Below are 21,304 nucleotides of genomic sequence, written 5' to 3' on the forward strand. Positions count from 1 at the left end.
GAGAGAAATGACTGGACCTTCTGTCAAGTATAATTTGCCATTTCAAGTTTGAACTATTTTGATCTCATAAGTTACAGGAAAGGAAGAGAATCCAAAGAATAGAAGGTCAATGAGAATCAGGTAGACAGGGCCTTCTCCCTAGGAATTGAGGGAAGTGGACCCCTTTGCTTCTGCTCACCTCTTGGACCTCATAAAAGGAAATGCATTTGAGAGCCCAAAGGAGAGGACCTCAGCATCACAGCACTGGGAGAAAGCCATTTGCATTGGAGTCTAGATTACCACTTCTCAAACTTGGTGTGCCTCAGATGACCTGGTGATCTTGGGTAGGCCTGGGATCCTGCATTTCTAACAAGCTCCCTGGTGATGCTATTGTTGCTGGTTGAGGACCTCCCTTTGAGAAGCAAGAATCTTCAAGATGAATGGTGACCTAGAGTTGTGTGATGCATAGGAACTCCTGCTAAGTTACTACCCTCTAGATCCTGTGGTCTATCTGTGTACCCTTGAACTTGTCCAACCTGCTTCTTGGGGATGGAGTGACAAGAAATGTCCCACTCCTTCATTCTGACCCCAATTTTGAAATAGTGAAGAGGGGGTAAGGAGGACAAAGATGTTTATCATGGCTGATCAGTCCTGTGAGTAATTTCTCTAGTCTGTCCACAAGCTAGAGTTATCTGAAATAAGCCTAATATGAACATTGCACATTGGTGGCAGGTCATGCCTTAAAGTGAGAGCTGTGGCACAGTGTCATATCATTATCTTCAGGATGATGGATGACAACCCCAGGTGTCATTTTTAGAAACCTTTTCCTTAGGACTACCCAAATCTTAGTTTTCCAATTTAGCTGTCATTAAATACACAACTTCTATATATCAGTGCTTTACATACAGAACTTTATTTGATTTTTCCGAACAATATTTCAAAGTAGAGATCATCACTTCTATTTGACAGATGAAGGAATTGAGGCTCAGAGAGGTTAAGTAATTTGCCCAAGGTTACCCAGCTGTGAAAACTGATTTAGGCTAGGAACCCAGGTAAGTCTAATTTCACTTCTCTCTTTCTACTACCTCCAGGATGTCCCATAGATAACAAAATCATTATTTCAAAATGAAGAAGCAGGGGTGCCTGGGTGGCTCAGTTATTAAGCATCTGCCTTCGGCTCAAGGCGTGATCCCAGCATTCTCCTCTGCTATGAGCCTGCTTCTTCCTCTCCCACTCCCCCTGCTTGTGTTCCCTCTCTCGCTGGCTGTCTCTCTCTCTGTCAAGTAAATAAATAAATCTTTAAAAAAAAAAATGAAGAAGCATTGTCCTTTAAAAAATTTAAATCACACGTTTCTTATCAATGGGTTCCATTGATGCGAATTTATGACAAAGCTAATGAAGCTTAAGTTTCAAGGATTCCTGACCTATAAAAGTACCTTCCAAGGCTCTCTAATTTTTATTCACAGTTTGTATTCTTTTTTTTCCCCCTAAAGTAGGCTCCACGCCCAATGTGAGTCTTGAATTCATCACCTTGATATCAAGAGTCACATGGTCTACCAACTGAACCAGCTAGGTGCCCTGTTCTTTGTTCTTACAAAGGGTTCCCTAAACTTAAAAAAATTGGGGCCCCATAAAGCTGATTCTGCTTCTGTTGCCATCAGATACAAAAATCTCTTCCAACATTCCTAAGAAGTAGTAGTTCAGCCTGTACTAGGATTTCTCCGATTAAGAAGAGCTCACCACTCCACAGGGAGTTTGTTTCATTTTAGAGAGTTCTCATTCTTGGGAAGTTCTTTTTATACCGTGCCAAAATCTACCTCCTGACAGTATCCACTCATTGATCTTAGTTCAGCCTTCTGAAACTACATAAAGTAAATCTAATTCCTTTCCATCTTACAGGTCTGACAGTTGCTAAAGTCTGTTCTAGTACCCTCACCCAAGCCATCCTCAGTGCTTTACAACCGTTCCTCATCTCTTGCCATCTTGGCCCACCTTCTCTTCTAATTGTCAATGTCCTTCTTAAAGAGCATTTTTGGTTTGCCTTGACTGACAGAACAAAGCAACTTCCTTGCTACTCTTACTTGTTGAAGACTTTGCATTTACCAGTGTGGAAATACATCTTTGCTGTTATATTTGACTCTTTGCTGTAGTTTGCCCAATCATGTTGTACCCTTGTTTTGTTTTCCCCCCACCCGCCCCGTCTTCGTCATCATCTTTTTTTTTTCTCCAGGCTTCATCTTCTCAAGAGATGCTTCCTACTTTTTTTGCGGTAATGTTATTCATATCACATGATCTTTCAGAAGTTGCAGTTAGCAGGACTTAGCAAGAAGGCTTCCTGACACATGCCAGACACGTGCTATGTGACGACAGCACACCTACAGCTGTCCCTGTGTGTAATACGACCATGTCTGTACCTCCTGGTGGGTGTTCCCCCATCCAAGTTCACACTCTTAATCTAGGTTTTCTCAAGCTATTTGTCACATTTGGAAAAAATCTTCATAGGAAGGGCTCATTGAACAAGATAATTATGATTTTTTTCCTTTTAGTTCCATTTGCCATTTACATTATTTTCTATGTGAATTTCTCTCATCTTTTTGTGTGTTTGCTTATTTTTTTTAGGATTCCTTCTGTCCTGTCCTGTTGACATAGAGGTAGAGCAGCACGCCAAGCCCAAGTATCTCCTACACTGAGTGAGCACATCACACTTAGGTAATATGCCCTTTTGGAGAGAAGCCTTAGGTGATACTCCCTGCAGAGTTTCAGCTTTGTGTCTTTTAGGTAGAGAAGTTAGAACTTCAGAGGTCAGGGTCTTTTGGACATAAGTGGAGATTTTTTTTCTCTATTAAATTTGATTAAATTGCTCTCTATAAGTTTTATAGCAGATTGCTTTTTTAAAAATTAAATACAGGGGCATTGGGTGGCTCTGTTGGGTAAGCAGGTGAGCAGTTAAGCATCTGACTCTTGATTTCAGCTCAGGTAATGATCTCAGGGTCATGAGATCCAGCCTCACATGGGGCTCCGTGTCTGCTTGAGATTCTCTCTCTCCCTCTTCCTCTGCCCTTCCCCCTCCACACTGCTTTCTCCCTCTCTTTTGCTCTCTAGAATAAATAAATCTTTTTTTAAAAAAAATTAAATACACACAGATGCTGAGACCCAAAAAGGCCACTTATGACCCTAGAAGCTACTATTTGTTCATGGAAAACACTTTTCACTCACTTAGATTGCTCACTATATTTTACAACAAGAAGAATAGCAAAATGAAAACTTAATTTTTGTGGAAGATAGTAAAAACACTGTGAACCAGAAAGTAAAGAAATCCAAATTAATTAAGTGCCTGCTGTGGAGATTACGGTGTATAATCTTGTTAATAACCTGTACAGTAGGAATAATTATGGAGACTTCACATATAGATGAGGAAACCTAGAGCGGTTAATTAACCAGACTGAGAGCCAAGATGGCAGCACTTCTCTCCAGGTTCCAAAGCAGACAATGCTTATGCTGCCTTATGTCCCTTACTCTAGAATGGCTATTAGCCAAGCTGCATGAATTCCATTATTAATGTTCTTAAGAAACCTGCCTTTTCATAATTCCATTATTAATGTTCTTAAGAAACCTGCATTTTCAGAACCTGGGTAGTCAGGAAGAGTAGCAGCTTTACAAACTAGAAAACAATCTGGAGCAATGATTTTTTTTAGATTTATTTATTTATTTGAGAGAGAGAGTGATCGAGCATGTGTGCGTGAGCAGCAGGGGAATGGGCAGAGGGAAAGGGAGAGAGAACCTCAAGCAGACTCCCCTCTGAGCGAGGAGCTTGACCAGGGGCTTGATCTCACAAATCCGAGATCATGACCTGAGCTGATATCAGGAGTCCAATGCTTAACTGACTGAGCCACCCAGGCGCCCCAATACTGAGCAACTTAAAACGAATGCAGGGTTTCACATTCCTCACCTCTTCCTTATACCATACCTTTAAACTTTGAATTCACTCTTATATTAGCTGGCTATTTGTTTCCCTAAGCCCTATTTGGCTAATATGCTTAGACAAAGGATTTGGTGTTATCACAAAACCGAGTAGCCTCAGTAAATAACCACTCCTGATATTATAGAAAGAAGAGCTGAAACTAAAATCTAAAAATTAAGATCTTTGGCATTGACACAAATTCTTAGCTATCGAGTTTTGAGTTGATTCATTTCGTGATCTTAAGAGTGTGAGTTTTTTTTTGAATGTCCAAAGGAGACTTTTGGACAGTTCAGAACAATAAATTTATAGATTCTTGGGTTTTAAATTAACTTTCAATTTATTAAAGTCACAATTTTTTTCTCAAGCTTTCAAGCCCAATTTTCAGATCTTCTTGATCAATTTTTAAATCTAGAAGTATTTGGATAAAATAAGAGTACTTATACTTGATCTCTGATTAATGCTCTATTAATTTCAAGGGCATAAAATTTGTCTAAGTAATTTCATATAGGAAATTAAATTCATTAAATATTTCAAACCATATTCTTAAATTTAATATAATTAATTCTTCCAAGCATTTTGTTTTATTTTTATTATTTTTTAAAGATTTTACTTATTTACTTGTTTGTTTATTTGTTTGTTTTTTTAAAGTAGGGTCCAGGCCCAGTGGGGAGCCCAACACAGGGCTTAAGCTCAAGACCCTGAGATCAAGACCTGAGCTGAGAGCAAGAGTTGGACACTTAGCCAACTGAGCCACACAGATGCCCCAAGATTTTATTTTTAAGTAATCTCTACACCCAACATGGGGCTTGAAATCACAACCCCGAGATCAAGAGTTGAATGCTCCACCGACTGAGCCAGCCGGCCGCCCCTTCCAAGCATTTTAAATACTTGAAATTGGCAAATTCACAGCTCTAACATGCAGGTGGCATTTATAAAACAGCTATCAATCTTTGGAGCGAGGAAGAACTTTACTTTCTCTGGAAACTGGCATTTTTCTCTTTTCTGAATGAGAATTGTACAACTAATCATGTTCTCTCTTTGCTCTGGCTGCTAGGAAGCTCAGTGTCAAAATTAAACATGTAAACATTTGTTGACATTATTGGTGATCATATTTATTTTCTCTTTTTCATTGGCCCTGATTTTTATTTCAACTTATATTTCACTATTTTATTACATATGACTCAGGTCTTTGTGAAAAAAAAATGTTATCAATGAAAATAAATAAGGAAAAGGACCGAGTATTATTACCACCAGCTGTCCTTGGAATAGTTGAGAGAAACCATAACCATCATTAAAAATCAATGCTTGCAGCTACCAGGGAGGGTAAATGCTTATAATATTTAGGGTGCTCCCAGAGGTATATGTATGTCTAACCCCACTCCTAGTGGATTTGATGGTCTGTTTTAATTCAAACCATTCCAAATATCTTTCAAATTTGATATAAAATAATTCCAGCCATTTTGCTGTGATAGGGTCACTTTATTTTTACAGATCATGTTCTGAAATTTTAAGTTCACTGATTGAATAAATATGTATTGAGTACTTACGATGGTCCAGGTATTATTCTGCACATTTAGGCTGGGTGTACTGGATAGAAGAGGGGTAGGTTGTAGAGGTGGAGAGGATGGGTGGGGAGATAATAATCCATTCCTACTCTAGTGGAGAAAACAACTACCTAAGTAGTACAAAAGGTATCTTATCCATGTATAAATAATCTTTTAATGAACTAGGAAAAGCATTCATTTAGGTTAGTATTATCTTTTCTGAAATAGGGTATAAATTATATTATACAGAATATATGGCAAAGAACCAAAGACATATATTAGCAATGTAAATGATAAGAAAGACTTAATATTATCATATATATTCAGTTCCTAGAAATTGATAACAGAAAAACAAACAATACCATAGGAAATTAAAGAGGCAAGGGTAGAAATGGAATTATTTGCTGCAGTGGGAAATGCATATGGCCTCTAAGCAAATGCAAAGAGGCTCAACCTCTCTAGCAGTCAGGTAAATACACTCTTCACCCATTAGAGGTGTAGTAATTTACAAGGCCAGGAATAATTAGTGCTGAAGAAATTACAGGGACATGAGTACTCACACTTACCAGATGCATTTGTGAAATGAAATAACTTTCTGTACAATGATCTTACTGTGTGTATTTTAAATATGCACACACCTAGCAATAGCATTCCCACTGTTGGAAATCTTTCTGCTAAAACAAAAATACTAACATAAAAGACAACCTTTGCAAGTTCCAGTACAAATAAGTTTATTGCAAATTGTTTATGGTGGGGTGAAAATAGTAAGCAACCTGAGAGGTTATCAGTAGGGATATTTTTATTGAATAAAATATATTCATACCATAGAGCAGTAAATTCTATGAAAAATGATTTTTGATTTCTACATTTTGAACTGGAGATATGATCATTATATATTAAGGTAAAAAAAGCAAGTTTGCATATATATGTATCCATATGTCGTATCTATGCATAAAATTTTATATTAAAAAACACACATTATACATAATATATATGTGTAATGTATAAAACTCATGTAAGCCAGATAAAAGTGAGAAAGCATTTGCAAATTAGTTATTACTGCTTAGTGTTTGGAATGGAGGTGAGTGGAAAGAGGGTTTTACTCTGTGTTTGGCTTGTTGCAAATAGTATTTCTTAGTAATAATATTAATAATGATGATAAAAATCATAGCTAACATTTGATGAGAGTTTAAGATATGGCAGAGACTGTCCTAAGAGCTTTCAGTCTCTTAGGATGGTAGTATTATCATCTTCACCATTTTATAGACAAAAGAATGAGGCTCTGAGGGGTTGGTCACTTGTCCAAGGCTGCACATTTAGTAACATGCAGACCAGAATTTAAACCAAGTAGTTGTTTTGCAATGCTTATTCTCTAAAGAGAAAAATCCAATGAAAGATTTTTTTATTAATAAAAAATATAAGGGGAGCCTGGCTGGCTTAGTCAGTAGAACATGTGATTCTTGATCTTGGGGTTGTGCATTCAAGCCCCACATTGGGTTTGGAGCCAACTTAAAATAAATAACAATAAAAAAATATAAACTGAGTATCTGGAATTGGCATGCTTTGGAAAGTTACAATTGCAAACACACTGGGTATTTGTGCTCTATGTTTCCATGATTTTTAATCACTAAGTTTATATACGGTGTTAAGAAAATTAATTTATCTGTGTCTTAACTTCCACATTTACCAAATATCTTTCATTTTGTAGCAACAATGAGCCTCATTATACTCCTTTACACATACAAATTGATATAAAAATTGAATACATGTTTATACTATACCCATTAACTACCAATAGCTATTAATTATTTTCTCATATAAATTAACAATAAATGTAACTGGGTTAAAAATCACAAATGTTACACATTTAAAAATTGTTAAGTTAGCACTGGAGGAGATAATGCTAAGTGAAATAAGTCAAGCAGAGAAAGACAATTATATGATTTCTCTCATCTATGGAACATAAGGACTAGGATGATCGGTAGGGGAAGAAAGGGATAAAGAAAGGGGGGGTAATCAGAAGGGGGAATGAAACATGAGAGACTATGGACTATGAGAAACAAACTGAAGACTTCAGAGGGGAAGGGGGTGGGGGAATGGGATAAGACTGGTGATGGGTAGTAAGGAGGGCATGTATTGCATGGTGCACTGGGTGTTATACGCAACTAATGAAGCATCGAACCTTGCATCGGAATCCGGGGATGTACTGTATGGTGACTAACATAATATAATAAAAAAAATCATTAAAAAAATTTGTTAAGTTAAATCTGAAGTTTTACATGAGCATGAACCAGCTTTAAGTGCATATGAGGAACAGCAATGCCATTGATTCTTGCTAGAGAAAACACAACCAGTCCGAAGGTCTATCTTTATTCACTATTTGACAATGTTAGTTACAAACACTATTTATGACTTTAAAAGGCCTACACACGTATAGTCATCTCTTCTACCCATTCTCTTATAAATGTTCTAAATCCAGGTCCCAGTTACATTACAATGAAATTTCCAAAACTTTCTCTGCTTCCTGAAAACAATTATTATTGGTACTTAAGAAATTTATTTTTAAATGTTATTTTGTACACTACCAGGGTTTTATCACAATAGCAACTTTGCATGGTCTCCTAGATGTACTAACCAAGCTACTTGTTCTCAACAAAATATGCTCATTGCATCTATGTCTATTTCCTAATTGGCTACATTCTCAGTTAATACACTTTGAAACAGAGGTGCATGTTAAATTTTGACCTCTCTCAGGTTTGTGGCCTCTCCAGACTTTTGCTTTTGCTTCCCAAAGACAAAATGAAGCAGTTTAAGAATTATTTCAACAAGAAGTTTCCTGGTAGAGACATTCGGAATTGGTCTCTTTCATTCAAGTCACCTGTCACGTCTGGGCCTTGGTTTCTTTTCTGGTACTATTTAACTATCCTCTAGAGCTGCTTCTATCACATTCATCTATAAGCATATTTATTGAAATTTTACTAAATGTATCCTCAGCATTGCAGGGGATTAAAGCCTTGGCCTTTGCCCTCAAAGAGCTAAGGGCAGCACTGAGAGTAGTGGGGGAGGGGGTGTGGAGGAGGGTGGTGATTTCACTGTGATCATGCGAGCATTCAAGTGTTATTGATTGAGTGGTCAGTTAAGAAATGCCAGGTCCTAAAAAACGAGGACCAGGAGATATTTTATACCTGAAAGAGACCTGTTAAAAATTCCAGCAGCACTTTTCCAAATGTAGACTAAGAGTTGATTTAGGAATGCAGAGCAGTACACAGGACACCTACCCAGATTCTAGAATCGTTCTGCAGTATAATTGGAAACATGAACTTTCTGCTCCACAAAGGTGATATGGAGGGGGGGAAAAGTCCATAGGACACTGTTTTTTCAAATTCTGGAATTCTAGAATTTTTTTTTTAAGGGGGGAGAGTAGGAAGAACTAAGTATTTTTTTTTCTTGAAGCTATTTCAGTTAATGTAATTGATTGATATTCAACTAATACATATTAATATGGCTCTAAAAGCTGTTGCCCCTGGACAAATAAAGAGTGTCTAAGTCACCTCCACATGCCCAACATTGTTTCTCCACCCTTTGGAGCACTCCACCAAGCAACTATAGGGGTAATGCCTGGTAGGGGGCCTCCAGGATACTGGTTAAATCATGGAGGCAGTGTTTTATCCGAGTGGTCAGTGCTCAGTGTTGCTAAACACTTTTAATAAAAGTGCTCACTTTTCTCTGTGTATGTATGTGTGTGTGTATACACATTGGGTCATGATAAAAAAAAAAAAAGGTGTGAAAGCCACTGTTCTATAGGCAATATGAGCGTGGGAAGGAGCCTTTTTAAACCAACTGTTTCCTCCCAAGAAGAGACCACTCTGACAGGCCTAAGGTTGAGAATTTTATTGAATTTATATTTATACTTACCTATACAGAGAATGATGCTGGCTTTCCATTTGCCATGGTGGTATCAACTTCTTAAATTAATTACGTTAAGACCAAAAGGAAAACAATTTAAAGGAAAATATTAAGTATATCATAGTGTAAGTGTTTCATAGCTTAAATTAGGAAGGGGGTATAAGAATGACTGTAATTTTGGAACTGTCTCATCTAACTAAACCTTCAATTAGATAAAATGATGGTACCTGAGAAGTGATTAATTTAGGTCCCCTGCCCCAGGTCTTATGGCTCAGCCATGGATGAGAAGCTTTTAGTTCACCATAAAAAGCAGGGATGGTTAACTATTGAAGGGTAGCGGAATATGCCATCCCAAAACATGGCGCTTTGGCATATTATTTTGAGCTGTAGGCACGTGAAAAACAGCAAATGCAGAGAGAGGTTCTCTCAACCCACCTTATCTGCCTAAAGACAGATCCCCTAAAAGGAACTCAATTATCATAAATCTCCCAGGTTGTTTCATCCACCAGGGAAGGCAGACTCATACGGGAGGAGACTACAAGTCAAACCATACTCAGAAAACTTTTTCACAAACTATTGTATCTTCCAACTATTTGGCTACTGGCCAATTTGTCTTTCTTAAAAGTTATTTGCCATCCCCCTAAGGGGACTACATCCCCTTTCCGTATTAAGATTTTTAACCCTGAATTTTAAGCCATTTTGGGGAGTTATTCATTTTTTCCTGGGTTTCTCCCATGCATACATGAGGTATACATGTTAATAAAATTCTGGGGGGTTTTGTTGTCAGTTATTACAGAAGTCTCTACTAAGAAACCAGAGGATTTTTCCTCCTCTACAGTGTGTTCCATGAATACCAGCAATACCACTAATCTATAGGGTACAGAATATTTAAAACACTTTGTAGATCTATACTAAATGGATAAGCGTTCTTTTTTTAAAATCTGAGGTTCAGAGCCAGTAACACTGTCTCTCTGAAGCAGGTTTTTTAAGGTAAGAAAACTGCTAAGGAATGCCCCAATTCATAAGACTGCAATATGTCTTCCTTCATTTATCATCGTGAATTGAAAAAAAAGACTCAAGAATAGACGGTTTATCTGTAAATGCAAGCAGCACTTTTGAGCTTCTATATTGCACATGGTGGGGGAGAAGCAGGTTATTTAAGGATCTTAGTCTCATTTTTTAAAGAAGGGGTAGACAATACTATGTAATTCTTTATTTGAAGTGCTTTGTCTTTCTGCACTGCTGGCTTTGTCATCAGCCAATGTTGCAATTACTTTAACAAGCAAAGGAAATGCCAGTCAAGTGCAGCACCTGGGACCTCCTCACCCTTGCAACATATTAAGCCTCAAGCAGGAGACAAAAACGCTCAAGTCTGTGTGTCCAGCCCAGGTAAAAAAGGCAGTGGGTCACTGTGAGCGCCTTGTCCTCAGGGCCACCGTTTACATTAGCACTTCCACCTTTGGTACACTTAATCAGGCGCTTATCATATTCCATGGTGTCATCCTGACTTCAGGACTTTGAAGAGTACTCCAGTGCATTAGACATTAAAATGCTTTGTGCAGCCAGATGTCAATTCCACCTGCCCAGAAGCTTATGCTGAACTGTGACCGGGGCTGACCCCGACGGAGCTGGGCTTTTCTTCGCCTCCAGAATCTTGTGAGACCGGTTAAAGTGAGAGGCCCGCCAACCACAGGGGCTATTTGGCAAAACACGATGCAACCTTAGAAGGTGGGTCATTGCTCTGTTCAGCAGCCAGCCAGAGACAGCAAATAAAATGGAAGATCCTTCTCTGTGGCAAAGCAGGCCTCGTATTTGAAACGGAAGGCCTGAAGGAGGGAGGTGAGCAAAGAAAGGAAAGGCGAAGGCACTGCTCCTAGAAACCGGGTTCATTCAAACCCGGAGGACAGCAAACCCCGCCTCCCCACGCCGCCGCCCGCTCAATCGCCAAGCGCTCCGGGTGTGAGCTCGCCCCGCGGGGAGCGGCTTGGAGCCGAGGAGGCGGTGGCAGAGGTGGTTTGGGCAGCCCCGCGCGGCGGATAGGCCCAGACAAACAACACCCATTCCCCCTCCCCCTCGCTTAGTTCAACTCCCACTCGGCCCCGGCCACGCCCTGCCGCCACCGCCCCCTCGGGCAGCTTTCCGCTCCGCAGCCAGGCCTCGGTCGGGGGCGGGAGGGAAGGCGGTGCCTCGGAAGGGCTGCCGCGGCCGGCCGAAACTACAAGGACCGAGAGCCTTTGCGGCACTGACCCGCCCCCTTTCTCCCACCACTCAGAGCGCGTCACTAGGGCCTCAGCCAATGGGGACCGAGCCAGGGAAAAAGGGCGCCCGGGTCCGGATGCGCCTCAGGAAAGCCATGCTCCCTGCGCAGGGGCAGCGGGCAGTTCACCCGGCGCGCCGAGTCGTCGGTGGTCCGCACGCCCCCTCATCCGACCCACTCGCTTCCCTTGAGCGACAGCCGTACTTTTTTCTTTAGTGGCAATTCCGAGGGATGCTGGAGCAGGTTTTTGAGGGGGGGGCGCTGGGAAATGAGTAGGGGGCGGGATATCCTGAGACAACAAGTTTGGCTGTATGGACGGCCTACCGGCAGCGAGCCTGAGCTAGAACGCCGAGAGAAGCAGCACCGGAGAAGCCAAAGGAGGAAAAGAAAAGCGGCTGAAAGGATAACCCCGAGAAAGGGGGTGGAGAGGAGGCGGCCCCAGCGCCCCGGCCCCCGGCAGGTCGGCGGCCAATCCGCTGGGGGAAGGGGTGGAGAGTCGGCGGCTCCGGCGGAGAGAGGCCGAGGGGGGTGGGGAGTCGGCCGGGCTCGCACCGCCCTGGCCCCGCCCCCGGCCCGCCACCGCCCGCGCCGCGCGCCGCCGCTGTCAATCAAGGGCGAGTCAGCCGGGATCGGGCGGAGAGAGGAGCTGCTACGCCACAGCCCAGCGGCGGCCATTCGCGGAAAAAGAGGCAGAGCCTGTGCCAGCTACAGCCTCCTCCGAGCCACCGCGGGCGGGCGGGACCGGCCTCTCCTCCCGCCTCGCCCCCACCCCCACCCACCTCTATCCCTGTGTCTCCGTCTGAGGGTTTGTCCTGTTAATGCGGGATGAGCGGTACGTATTCTCCACCCCCCTCGGTCTCCTTCACCGCCTCCCTCCCCTCCCTCCCTCCCCAGACCCTGCTCGGTTCTCCCCCCTCCCCCGGGGCCGCTGAGATGCTTTAAGGGGAGGAGGAGAGGAAGGGAGGGTATCAGGGGGTGGGAAGGAGGGTTGTGTTTTGTCTTAATGTCTGAGAGAGAACAACCTTCTGGGTGTTGCTCTGGAGCGGATGGGTCGGGTTTCAAACCACGTTTTGTGATATCCCCCTCCTCCCTTCCCTCCTTCTCCCCCACCCCCTGCCGGTGTGCGTGGATCGCGGGTTTATGGAGATTAATGTTCAGGGGGAGGGGGAGGGGGGGAAGACGAATAATAATAATCCTAATAACCTGTTGTCGTTGGGGGGGGGTTGTTGCAGATCAGAAGAAGGAGGAGGAGGAGGAGGCGGCGGCGGCGGCGGCAGCAGCAGCGGCGATGGCTACAGAAGGAGGGAAAACCTCTGAGCCAGAGAATAACAATAAAAAACCCAAAACCTCAGGCTCCCAGGTAAAAGCAAGCATATAAAAAAAAATTCATCACGAGACGTTAGGGGAGAGAGGGAGTTATGTCCTTTAATTGCCCAGAACTGAAGAAGAGAATACAAATGTGCGTCCACGCAAAGCATCTTTCTGAGAGTGAGGAAGTTAAATTGTAAATTCATAAAGATTTCACATGTTTGAGGGATAACGTTGTTTAAAATTACATCAGGAACTCAGACTAGTAGAAAACGGTGTGTAATTTCCCAAGGGCATTTTGAGTTTATGAGAATATAAGAAAGTTTGTTAGAAATTTCCTTTTATATGAACTTTATATTACAGTATCTGTTTCCTTATTCTTCTATCTTACTGCTTTTGTTACTATTTCTTTTTGATTTCTGTCACTTCCTGAGTAAGTTCTGAAATGTAGAGCTGTCAAAATAAATAAATAAATAAACCCCTTCCAACTACTGGCCTCCACTAAATCCGCCCACTTTTCCCCCCCCCCTCTTCTTTACCATCTCATTTTGGGTAGGATTCTCAGCCCTCTCCTCTGGCTTTACTGGCAGCTACTTGCAGCAAAATAGGGACTCCTGGTGAAAATCAAGCAACTGGACAACAACAAATAATTATAGATCCAAGCCAAGGATTGGTGCAACTTCAAAATCAACCACAACAGCTAGAACTGGTAACAACACAACTTGCTGGAAACACTTGGCAACTTGTTGCCTCCACTCCTCCTGCTTCAAAAGAAAATAACGTTTCTCAACCAGCTTCTAGTTCATCTAGTTCTTCCAGCAGTAATAATGGGAGTGCATCTCCTACAAAAACTAAATCAGGTAATTCTTCCACCCCTAGTCAATTTCAAGTCATACAAGTACAAAATCCAAGTGGTAGTGTGCAGTACCAAGTGATTCCACAACTTCAGACAGTGGAAGGCCAGCAAATTCAAATCAATCCAACTAGTAGTTCATCTCTACAGGATTTGCAGGGTCAAATTCAGCTCATTTCTGCAGGTAATAATCAAGCTATACTCACAGCTGCTAACAGGACAGCTTCTGGGAATATTCTTGCTCAAAACCTGGCAAATCAGACCGTTCCAGTCCAAATTAGACCTGGTGTTTCGATACCACTGCAATTACAGACCCTTCCTGGTACTCAGGCTCAAGTTGTAACAACCCTACCAATTAACATTGGAGGAGTGACTCTAGCTTTGCCAGTGATAAACAACGTGACTGCTGGAGGAGGGTCTGGACAGGTTGGCCAGCCTGCTACTACTACTGACAGTGGGACTTCCAATGGGAGTCAATTAGTTTCCACACCCACCACCACCACTGCTTCTGCCAGTACCATGCCGGAATCTCCCTCCTCCTCCACTACCTGCACAACCACTGCTTCAACATCTCTGACGAGCAGTGACACGTTAGTGAGCTCAGCAGACACGGGCCAGTATGCAAGCACATCAGCCAGTAGTTCTGAACGCACTATTGAAGAATCTCAAACACCTGCTGCTACTGAGTCTGAAGCGCAGAGCTCCAGTCAGCTTCAGTCTAATGGAATACAGAATACACAGGATCAATCAAATTCTCTCCAGCAGGTGCAGATTGTAGGCCAGCCTATCTTACAGCAGATCCAGATCCAACAGCCTCAGCAACAGATTATTCAGGCTATTCCACCGCAGTCATTTCAACTTCAGTCAGGGCAGACAATTCAGACCATCCAGCAGCAGCCTTTGCAGAATGTTCAACTTCAAGCAGTAAATCCGACTCAGGTGCTTATTAGGGCTCCAACTTTAACACCTTCAGGGCAAATCAGTTGGCAAACTGTACAGGTTCAGAATATTCAGAGTCTTTCAAATTTGCAAGTTCAGAATGCTGGGTTATCCCAACAGTTAACCATCACCCCAGTGTCTTCAAGTGGTGGCACAACTCTTGCTCAGATTGCTCCTGTGGCTGTTGCTGGTGCCCCAATAACTTTGAATACTGCCCAGCTTGCATCAGTGCCTAACCTTCAGACAGTGAGTGTTGCCAACCTGGGTGCTGCAGGTGTTCAAGTGCAAGGAGTTCCAGTTACAATCACTAGTGTTGCAGGTAAGTTACTACAGTCTTTTCTCTGTAAGATCCTTTCATGCAGTTTTAATAACAATTAGTACTGCTTTTCTTTGCTAACTCTTAGATTTGATGTAGACTTCTGAAATACACATAATCATAAGGAATCTAAAATCAGGAATATTATATTAACTGCCATAACTATAGCCATCAGTGTGACCCGTTCACATCTGTATGTTTTAATATTAGGTTTTACATGTAAAATTTGCTAGACACTTTATAAAGTTATTCTTCCATGGAGCAAAACTTGCTGATTAGAATCATAATTGTCTTCCTTCCGTAATTTAGAAATTATATTTGAATACACTTGAACTCCTCAGAAAGAACTCTAATAAAAGTGATGTTTATATCTTCTTTAAAAGAAAGTAGGTTTAAAGCTGAATTAGTATACATTTGTGAATCTGTTGAAGTTTTAATCCTACTTTGTAATAAGGCTAACTTTCTTAAATTGGAAGTTACTTCTGCTTCAGCATCTTGTTGCTCATGCTTTTGGGTTTTATTATACAGTGTTGTTTTAAACTAGATATTGATGCAGTTTAGAGATAGAATTTTAAGTTACAAATCGATTAATTTTTATGTCTGCTTTTCTGTTAAAACCAAGATTTTCTCAGGATTTTGAATAATTATTCACATAAAAATTATACTTAAATCTTATGGTTGTTATATTGTTTTTAGGTATTTTTAGTGTGAAGTTGTTGAAAACAATTAAAAATAAAAATAGTAGAATGTCGCTAATTTGAATTAATTGTAGTAAGGTCATTTTAAAACCAGTTATAAAGCCGTTATTATGCATATAAAGAGATTTCTGAAGTATTTGGAAAATTAGTCTTATTAAGTATTTTAAATTTTGTTGACTCGTCTTATTTTATCTAATAATACCTTTTGTTTTCTAATAATTAAACACTTTTTACTGATTCTGATTTGGTGAAAACCTAGTTGTGGTTTTAACGCCTTTGATACTGTCAGATCTGTTTAATTAAATATTTGTATTTTGATAATCTGAAATGAATAAGCACATCACTTTTTAATGACCTTTCTTGAAACAAGTTTCAGAAAAATTATGTTAGGGTTTTTGTTTTGCAGTTAATACCTAAAGTAGATTTTTATATTTATAATTGAATATTGTCAGAGTTCTCTGATTAAGAAGAACAGTAATTATGTGTTTTATTTAGATGTTTATTACCTCTAAACCAGATCTAGCCAGTAGAATTTTCTGTGATGATGAAGTGTTGTGTATCTTGTCCAGTGTGTTAGCCACTAGCCACGTGCAGCTACTGAGCATTTAAAATGTGGCTAGTGGGGCGCCTGGGTGGCGCAGTCCTTAAGCATCTGCCTTCGGCTCGGGGCGTGATCCCGGCATTCTGGGATCGAGCCCCACATCAGGCTCCTCCGCTAGGAGGCTGCTTCTTCCTCTCCCACTCCCCCTGCTTGTGTTCCTTCTCTCGCTGGCTGTCTCTTTCTGTCAAATAAATAAATCTTAAAAAAAAAAAAAAATGTGGCTAGTGCAACTGAGGAACTGAATTTTTTTTTTTTTTTTAAGATTTTATTTATTTATTCGACAGAGAGAGAGAGAGCCAGCGAGAGAGGGAACACAAGCAGGGAGAGTGGGAGAGGAAGAAACAGGCTCCTAGCGGAGGAGCCTGAAGTGGGGCTCCATCCCATAACGCCGGGATCACGCCCTGAGCCAAAGGCAGATGCTTAACCGCTGTGCCACCCAGGCGCCCCAAGGAACTGAATTTTTAATTTATTTAATTTCAGTAGCTGCATGTGATTAGTGGCTTCTGTATTGACAGCACAGTAACCTAATCAGAGTATTTTGAGTGTGGTACTTTTTCCCCCAGAGCTATTGCAGCACAATTATATACATATTTCTCTGGATTACAATCTGTAGTTTGCTTTGTTCATACTTACTTGTTTCCTAAAAATTGACAAAATCTTAAGTATTAATAAAAAAATGCCTGTTTTTGATGGGTTGAATGACAGTTGGCATTATCAAAAGTTATTTCACTTACATTTTGATTTGCCTGTTAAGCATTAGTTAGTGAATTATGATTAAGAGAATTGAATAATTTATAATTTAGGTTAGGAATAGTTAAGTCTTCTGTACTGTAATTGGTATCAGTTACAACCCAGTTTCCCCCTTACCCATTGTGAGGGTAAGTCATCGACAGGAGTGTGGTCTTCTGACTACCTAACTCAGATTTACTTGAATGATGCATCATTAGGAAGGCAGGATCCACTTTCTGGAACTATAACTTTTGGGGGTGTGGTCAAGGAATTTGCTTTTCAGTTAAACTTTCCAGGTCATTCTGAATCTCATTGAAATTTGAGAACCAAGATCTAGACATCAGTAGTGAACCATTAAGCAAAATATGGAAGCAGATGGGTGTTGGAGCTAGTTCATGTGTGCCTCAAGGAATGGATTTTGATGGCAAAGAGAACTTAAGAGTTTTTATTTCACAACCATATATTGACTAGCCACACGCTGAGCATTCCACATAGGTATGTTTATTCTTCATTTTCAGGGCTAATTTTTTTATTTAAGGAGTTTACGTGATTTGGGTGTCACTTAAGTGTGTCAGGAAATTTAAACTTTACCTAGTTGGATTTTTTTCCTCCTGAAACCAAAGATTTTAAATTTCATTGGTATTAAAGAGTTTATGTTCGAATAGATATGCATACTCTGTCATTTTAAGAAGATAGCCATGTTATAAATAAGACCAGAATTGTACTAACTTCTGCAAGTCAAAGCATTTAATTTGGGCCTAGTCGTTCACAGATTTTTACCTTATTGTTTTAGTATAGTAGGTACTTGACAAATGTTTGCTGAATAAGGGGTACAAGGTGATGGAGAAGGTAGCAGTTTGGAATTGGGAGCAGTGCCCTTGGAGTGGTTTTAATAAGCTGATGAAATGGCTCTATTTTCATTAATTTCTTTTGGCTTTGAGTTTTTAAGATACTAAGAATGGGATACCAGGTACTTTATCGCTAGAAGAGGGAGAATGAGCAATAAGTGCCCATATATCCTTTTTATAAATGAGCCCTGGAAAGTTCTGATTTTTAACCTTGTGTCCCCACCTTTTGGTACTTTCTGATTATTTCATGTGTCTGTTCTTTCCCCCTAAATTTTTATTTTAATTTTGTTTATTAATTCATGGGAAAATTTATGCTCTAAATATTTATGACAACTATTACCAGGCTTGAAAAAATTAATAGTTGGTTTTGACAGAATGTAATGACTAGCTCAATAACAGAGGGCTAAAAGTTATTATCCATCCTCATGTCACTCTTCAAAAGATATGGGCAGGGTCTGGATGATGTGGACAGGAAAAAAAAATTGTGTATGGTAATCAAATGAAACCTGTTCTTGAAGCTAGGGAGCTTCATACTTGATTTTATGAAATGAGAATGTTAGTGACAACCTAGGGGGAATCTCTTTCCTTGATAATGAGTTCAGCATAAAGCGTTTCTGTGGTTTGGTCTCCTCTCAGAATCCTGATTTCCGGGCTGAGTATCTAGCATTTAATTAGTTGGAATTGTAATAGGAACTAAGTACATGTTCCCTCTACATACTTACTGTTTGTACCTTGTTGGGATTATGAGTTTGACTTTGACTGAAAGAAAAGCAGAATTCCCTTTTTAAGAACAAAAGTAACATCGTACTGCTGGTTTAGGAACATCCTTTGTTTTAACTAAGTGACAAAAGTAAGGTTTTTGCTGTAAAAGAACTACCTGTTTGCACAGCGTACTCTTTGGTAGCCAAAGAGCCCTAGATAAAATGAATTTAAGGAGTTACATCTCCTTAAAGAATTTAGAACATGTAGGGACCATTAATAACTAAATCAGCAATTAACTTGCATTGCCTGCGGATTCAATTTGGTTTTGGCCTTAATCATCATCTGTTGTAACAGATCATGTTTTTGCTTGATGGTTGGATAATATTTCTTTTTTTCATTTTAGTGGCAATTCACATTTTTAGACTTAATTCCTACACAAAGGAAGTTCAAACTCAAGGATGTTGCTGGCCCTTCAAAAACTTGACTCTCTAACCTTCTTTACTTTTTTGGGGATTTAAAGTATGAAACCTGGGGATGTAGCAGAATCAGGAATGGGAAGGCCAGTTCTTCATAATTAGGGAAAATGGGGGCCAAATAAAATAATTGACATTAATATTTAATTTAGAAACCTAACAATGTAGTAGAATCAACCTTTACACCAGACTTTTTTCCAGAGTTACTAAAAGTAGAAATTGACTTGAATTTTAAAACTAGTATGATTTTTCTTAGCTATATATGTTCTATTAATTTGTGTTTTCTTAGGCATCTTAACATACATGTGTTATACATATATACAGATATGTAAAAATATAATGCATTTGTGTGTATAACTATACAGATGCCTCCTGTGTTTGGTTGTTATTTCTTTTTTTTTTTTTTAAAGTCAGGTTTGCTCTTGTGATTTTACTTCTCTAAAATCTTATAGTACTGTTTGTTACATATTGAATTTGTTATGAGGAACTTACATGTTGTACCTCATACAAGTAATTTAGGTTCCGAATTACCAGGTTGGTTTTACCCATTAGATGATGTATAGCACGACCTTAAAGATTTGTTGATGATGTCATAACGATATCATTACCAATTTTTAAGTTTTTCATGGAAGTTTGAAACGTACCTGTTGTAAAGCCACATTATTTTTTAGAAGGGCATCTTTGAGAAGGATTTCAGGATAGAGAGGGGTGCAAGGGAAAATAGAGTTTTAATTATCTGTTTTTTCACTCTGAATCAGTGAACATATAATAAGTAATACTTACGGAATATTGGAGCAGGTGTAAAAGCAAGTTGAAGAGGAAAAAAAGAAGGAAGCTTGATTAAGAAGGAGGATAGAGGAAAAGTGCCATACATAGATCTTAAAGAAATAACATAGATTTACAGGATGATAGAATTTTACTTTGAAAAGATATTTGAGGTTATCACTCACCAATTGTAGCCTTTTGGTATCACTGCTAAAGTCTTTATAAAGGAATTTCATATTTTTCTGTTATAAGTGAGAGCAGAAATATGGGTCAGAGGTTCTAAGGTGCTACATGAAGTACTTAGGGATGACATAGTAATAATTGAGGGGGAACATGTGGGCTCTTCTGTACTCTTTTGATTTAGTTTTAAGATTGGATGTTCATAATGCCTGTCATTTTGCTACCTGATGAATGAGCAGATTGTGGCAAAGGGAAACCTGTTGAACCACAAATTGCTTATGTATTATGTGGTGAGATAAAGGATTAATGAAATTGTAGTTAACTAATGTAATTTAAAGATAATTGGGCGTCTCTCTCCCTCCCTCATTCCTTAGTGGTATTTTAGAAATAAAGAAACTGAAGCCCAGAAAGTTGAATTTCTTGTACTTTTTGGCAGAGTGAGGACTAGAATCTTGACTGCTGCTCCAGTTGTCTTTCTGCTGTATTGCTGGCTTTGTTACCCACATCTTTTGCTAGTAAATGAGTAAGTGTAGTTGGAAGTTTAGGGACCAGACAGGGAGAGTAGTTTTCTCCAGATGGATTGTGTCTGTTGTCACTGGATATTCAGCTTCAATATATTGAATATAGTGTTGGTAAAAGCACAGTTCCCTAGGTCTCCTTGTTATTGAGTTTTGTTTTTTTGTCTTTTTTTAAAGATGTTTTTTTATTTATTTATTCGACAGAGATAGAGACAGCCAGCGAGAGAGGGAACACAAGCAGGGGGAGTGGGAGAGGAGCTCATAGCGGAAGAGCCTGATGTGGTGATGTGGGGCTCGATCCCACAGCGCCGGGATCACGCCCTGAGCCGAAGGCAGACGCTTAACCGCTGTGCCACCCAGGCGCCCCTCCTTGTTATTGAGTTTAATGGTGGAATCTTAGTGGTATTATTTTGTCCTTTCTTGAAAGAACAAATTCAAAACTAATGAGTTTAGTAAATTCTGTATGTAGGTAAGCAAATCCTCAGGCTGTCCAGATACCATATCTTTTCCCAAACTGTATTTAGAAATGGCTTTCTTGAAAAAGATGAGTCTTGTGGAGGAAGAAAACAAATGTCTATTGTTTAACTTAGAATGTGTTAGGAGTTAAGATAGGTATTTTATATCATCTCATTAAAACCCACAATATTACAGTATCTTTGTAAGATGGTCTTATTGTGCCTATTTTACAGATAATCTCATGAGCTTTAATTTCTTTAAGAAAATTTGC

The 21,304-nt window shown here is 39.9% G+C and overlaps 1 protein-coding gene and 1 long non-coding RNA gene across 5 annotated transcripts in view; both read left to right on the top strand.

The window, feature by feature from the left end:
- Positions 1-4,649, top strand: part of LOC117803961 — a 48,745-nt gene extending 44,096 nt beyond the window's left edge. For 2 of the 3 annotated variants that reach the window (XR_004628088.1, XR_004628099.1), the window contains 2 exons: positions 2,599-2,688; positions 4,589-4,639. This is a non-coding gene — a long non-coding RNA (uncharacterized LOC117803961). Of the gene's footprint in view, positions 1-2,598; positions 2,689-4,588 lie in introns of all 3 variants that reach the window. The other variant, XR_004628091.1, reaches the window with a different exon arrangement.
- Positions 4,650-11,719: 7,070 nt separating this feature from the next.
- The window catches only part of SP4 (Sp4 transcription factor), an 83,511-nt gene continuing 73,926 nt past the window's right edge, over positions 11,720-21,304 (top strand). The window contains exons 1-3 of one of the 2 annotated variants that reach the window (XM_034669021.1): positions 11,720-12,479; positions 12,880-13,007; positions 13,512-15,066. In XM_034669021.1, the coding sequence (XP_034524912.1) occupies positions 12,473-12,479; positions 12,880-13,007; positions 13,512-15,066 (1,690 nt within the window). In that variant the 5' untranslated portion in view covers positions 11,720-12,472. The remainder of the gene's footprint in view (positions 12,480-12,879; positions 13,008-13,511; positions 15,067-21,304) is intronic. The other variant, XM_034669015.1, reaches the window with a different exon arrangement.

Source organism: Ailuropoda melanoleuca, chromosome 1, assembly GCF_002007445.2.
Source record: "Ailuropoda melanoleuca isolate Jingjing chromosome 1, ASM200744v2, whole genome shotgun sequence".
In the NCBI taxonomy this organism is placed as follows: Eukaryota; Metazoa; Chordata; class Mammalia; order Carnivora; family Ursidae; genus Ailuropoda; species Ailuropoda melanoleuca.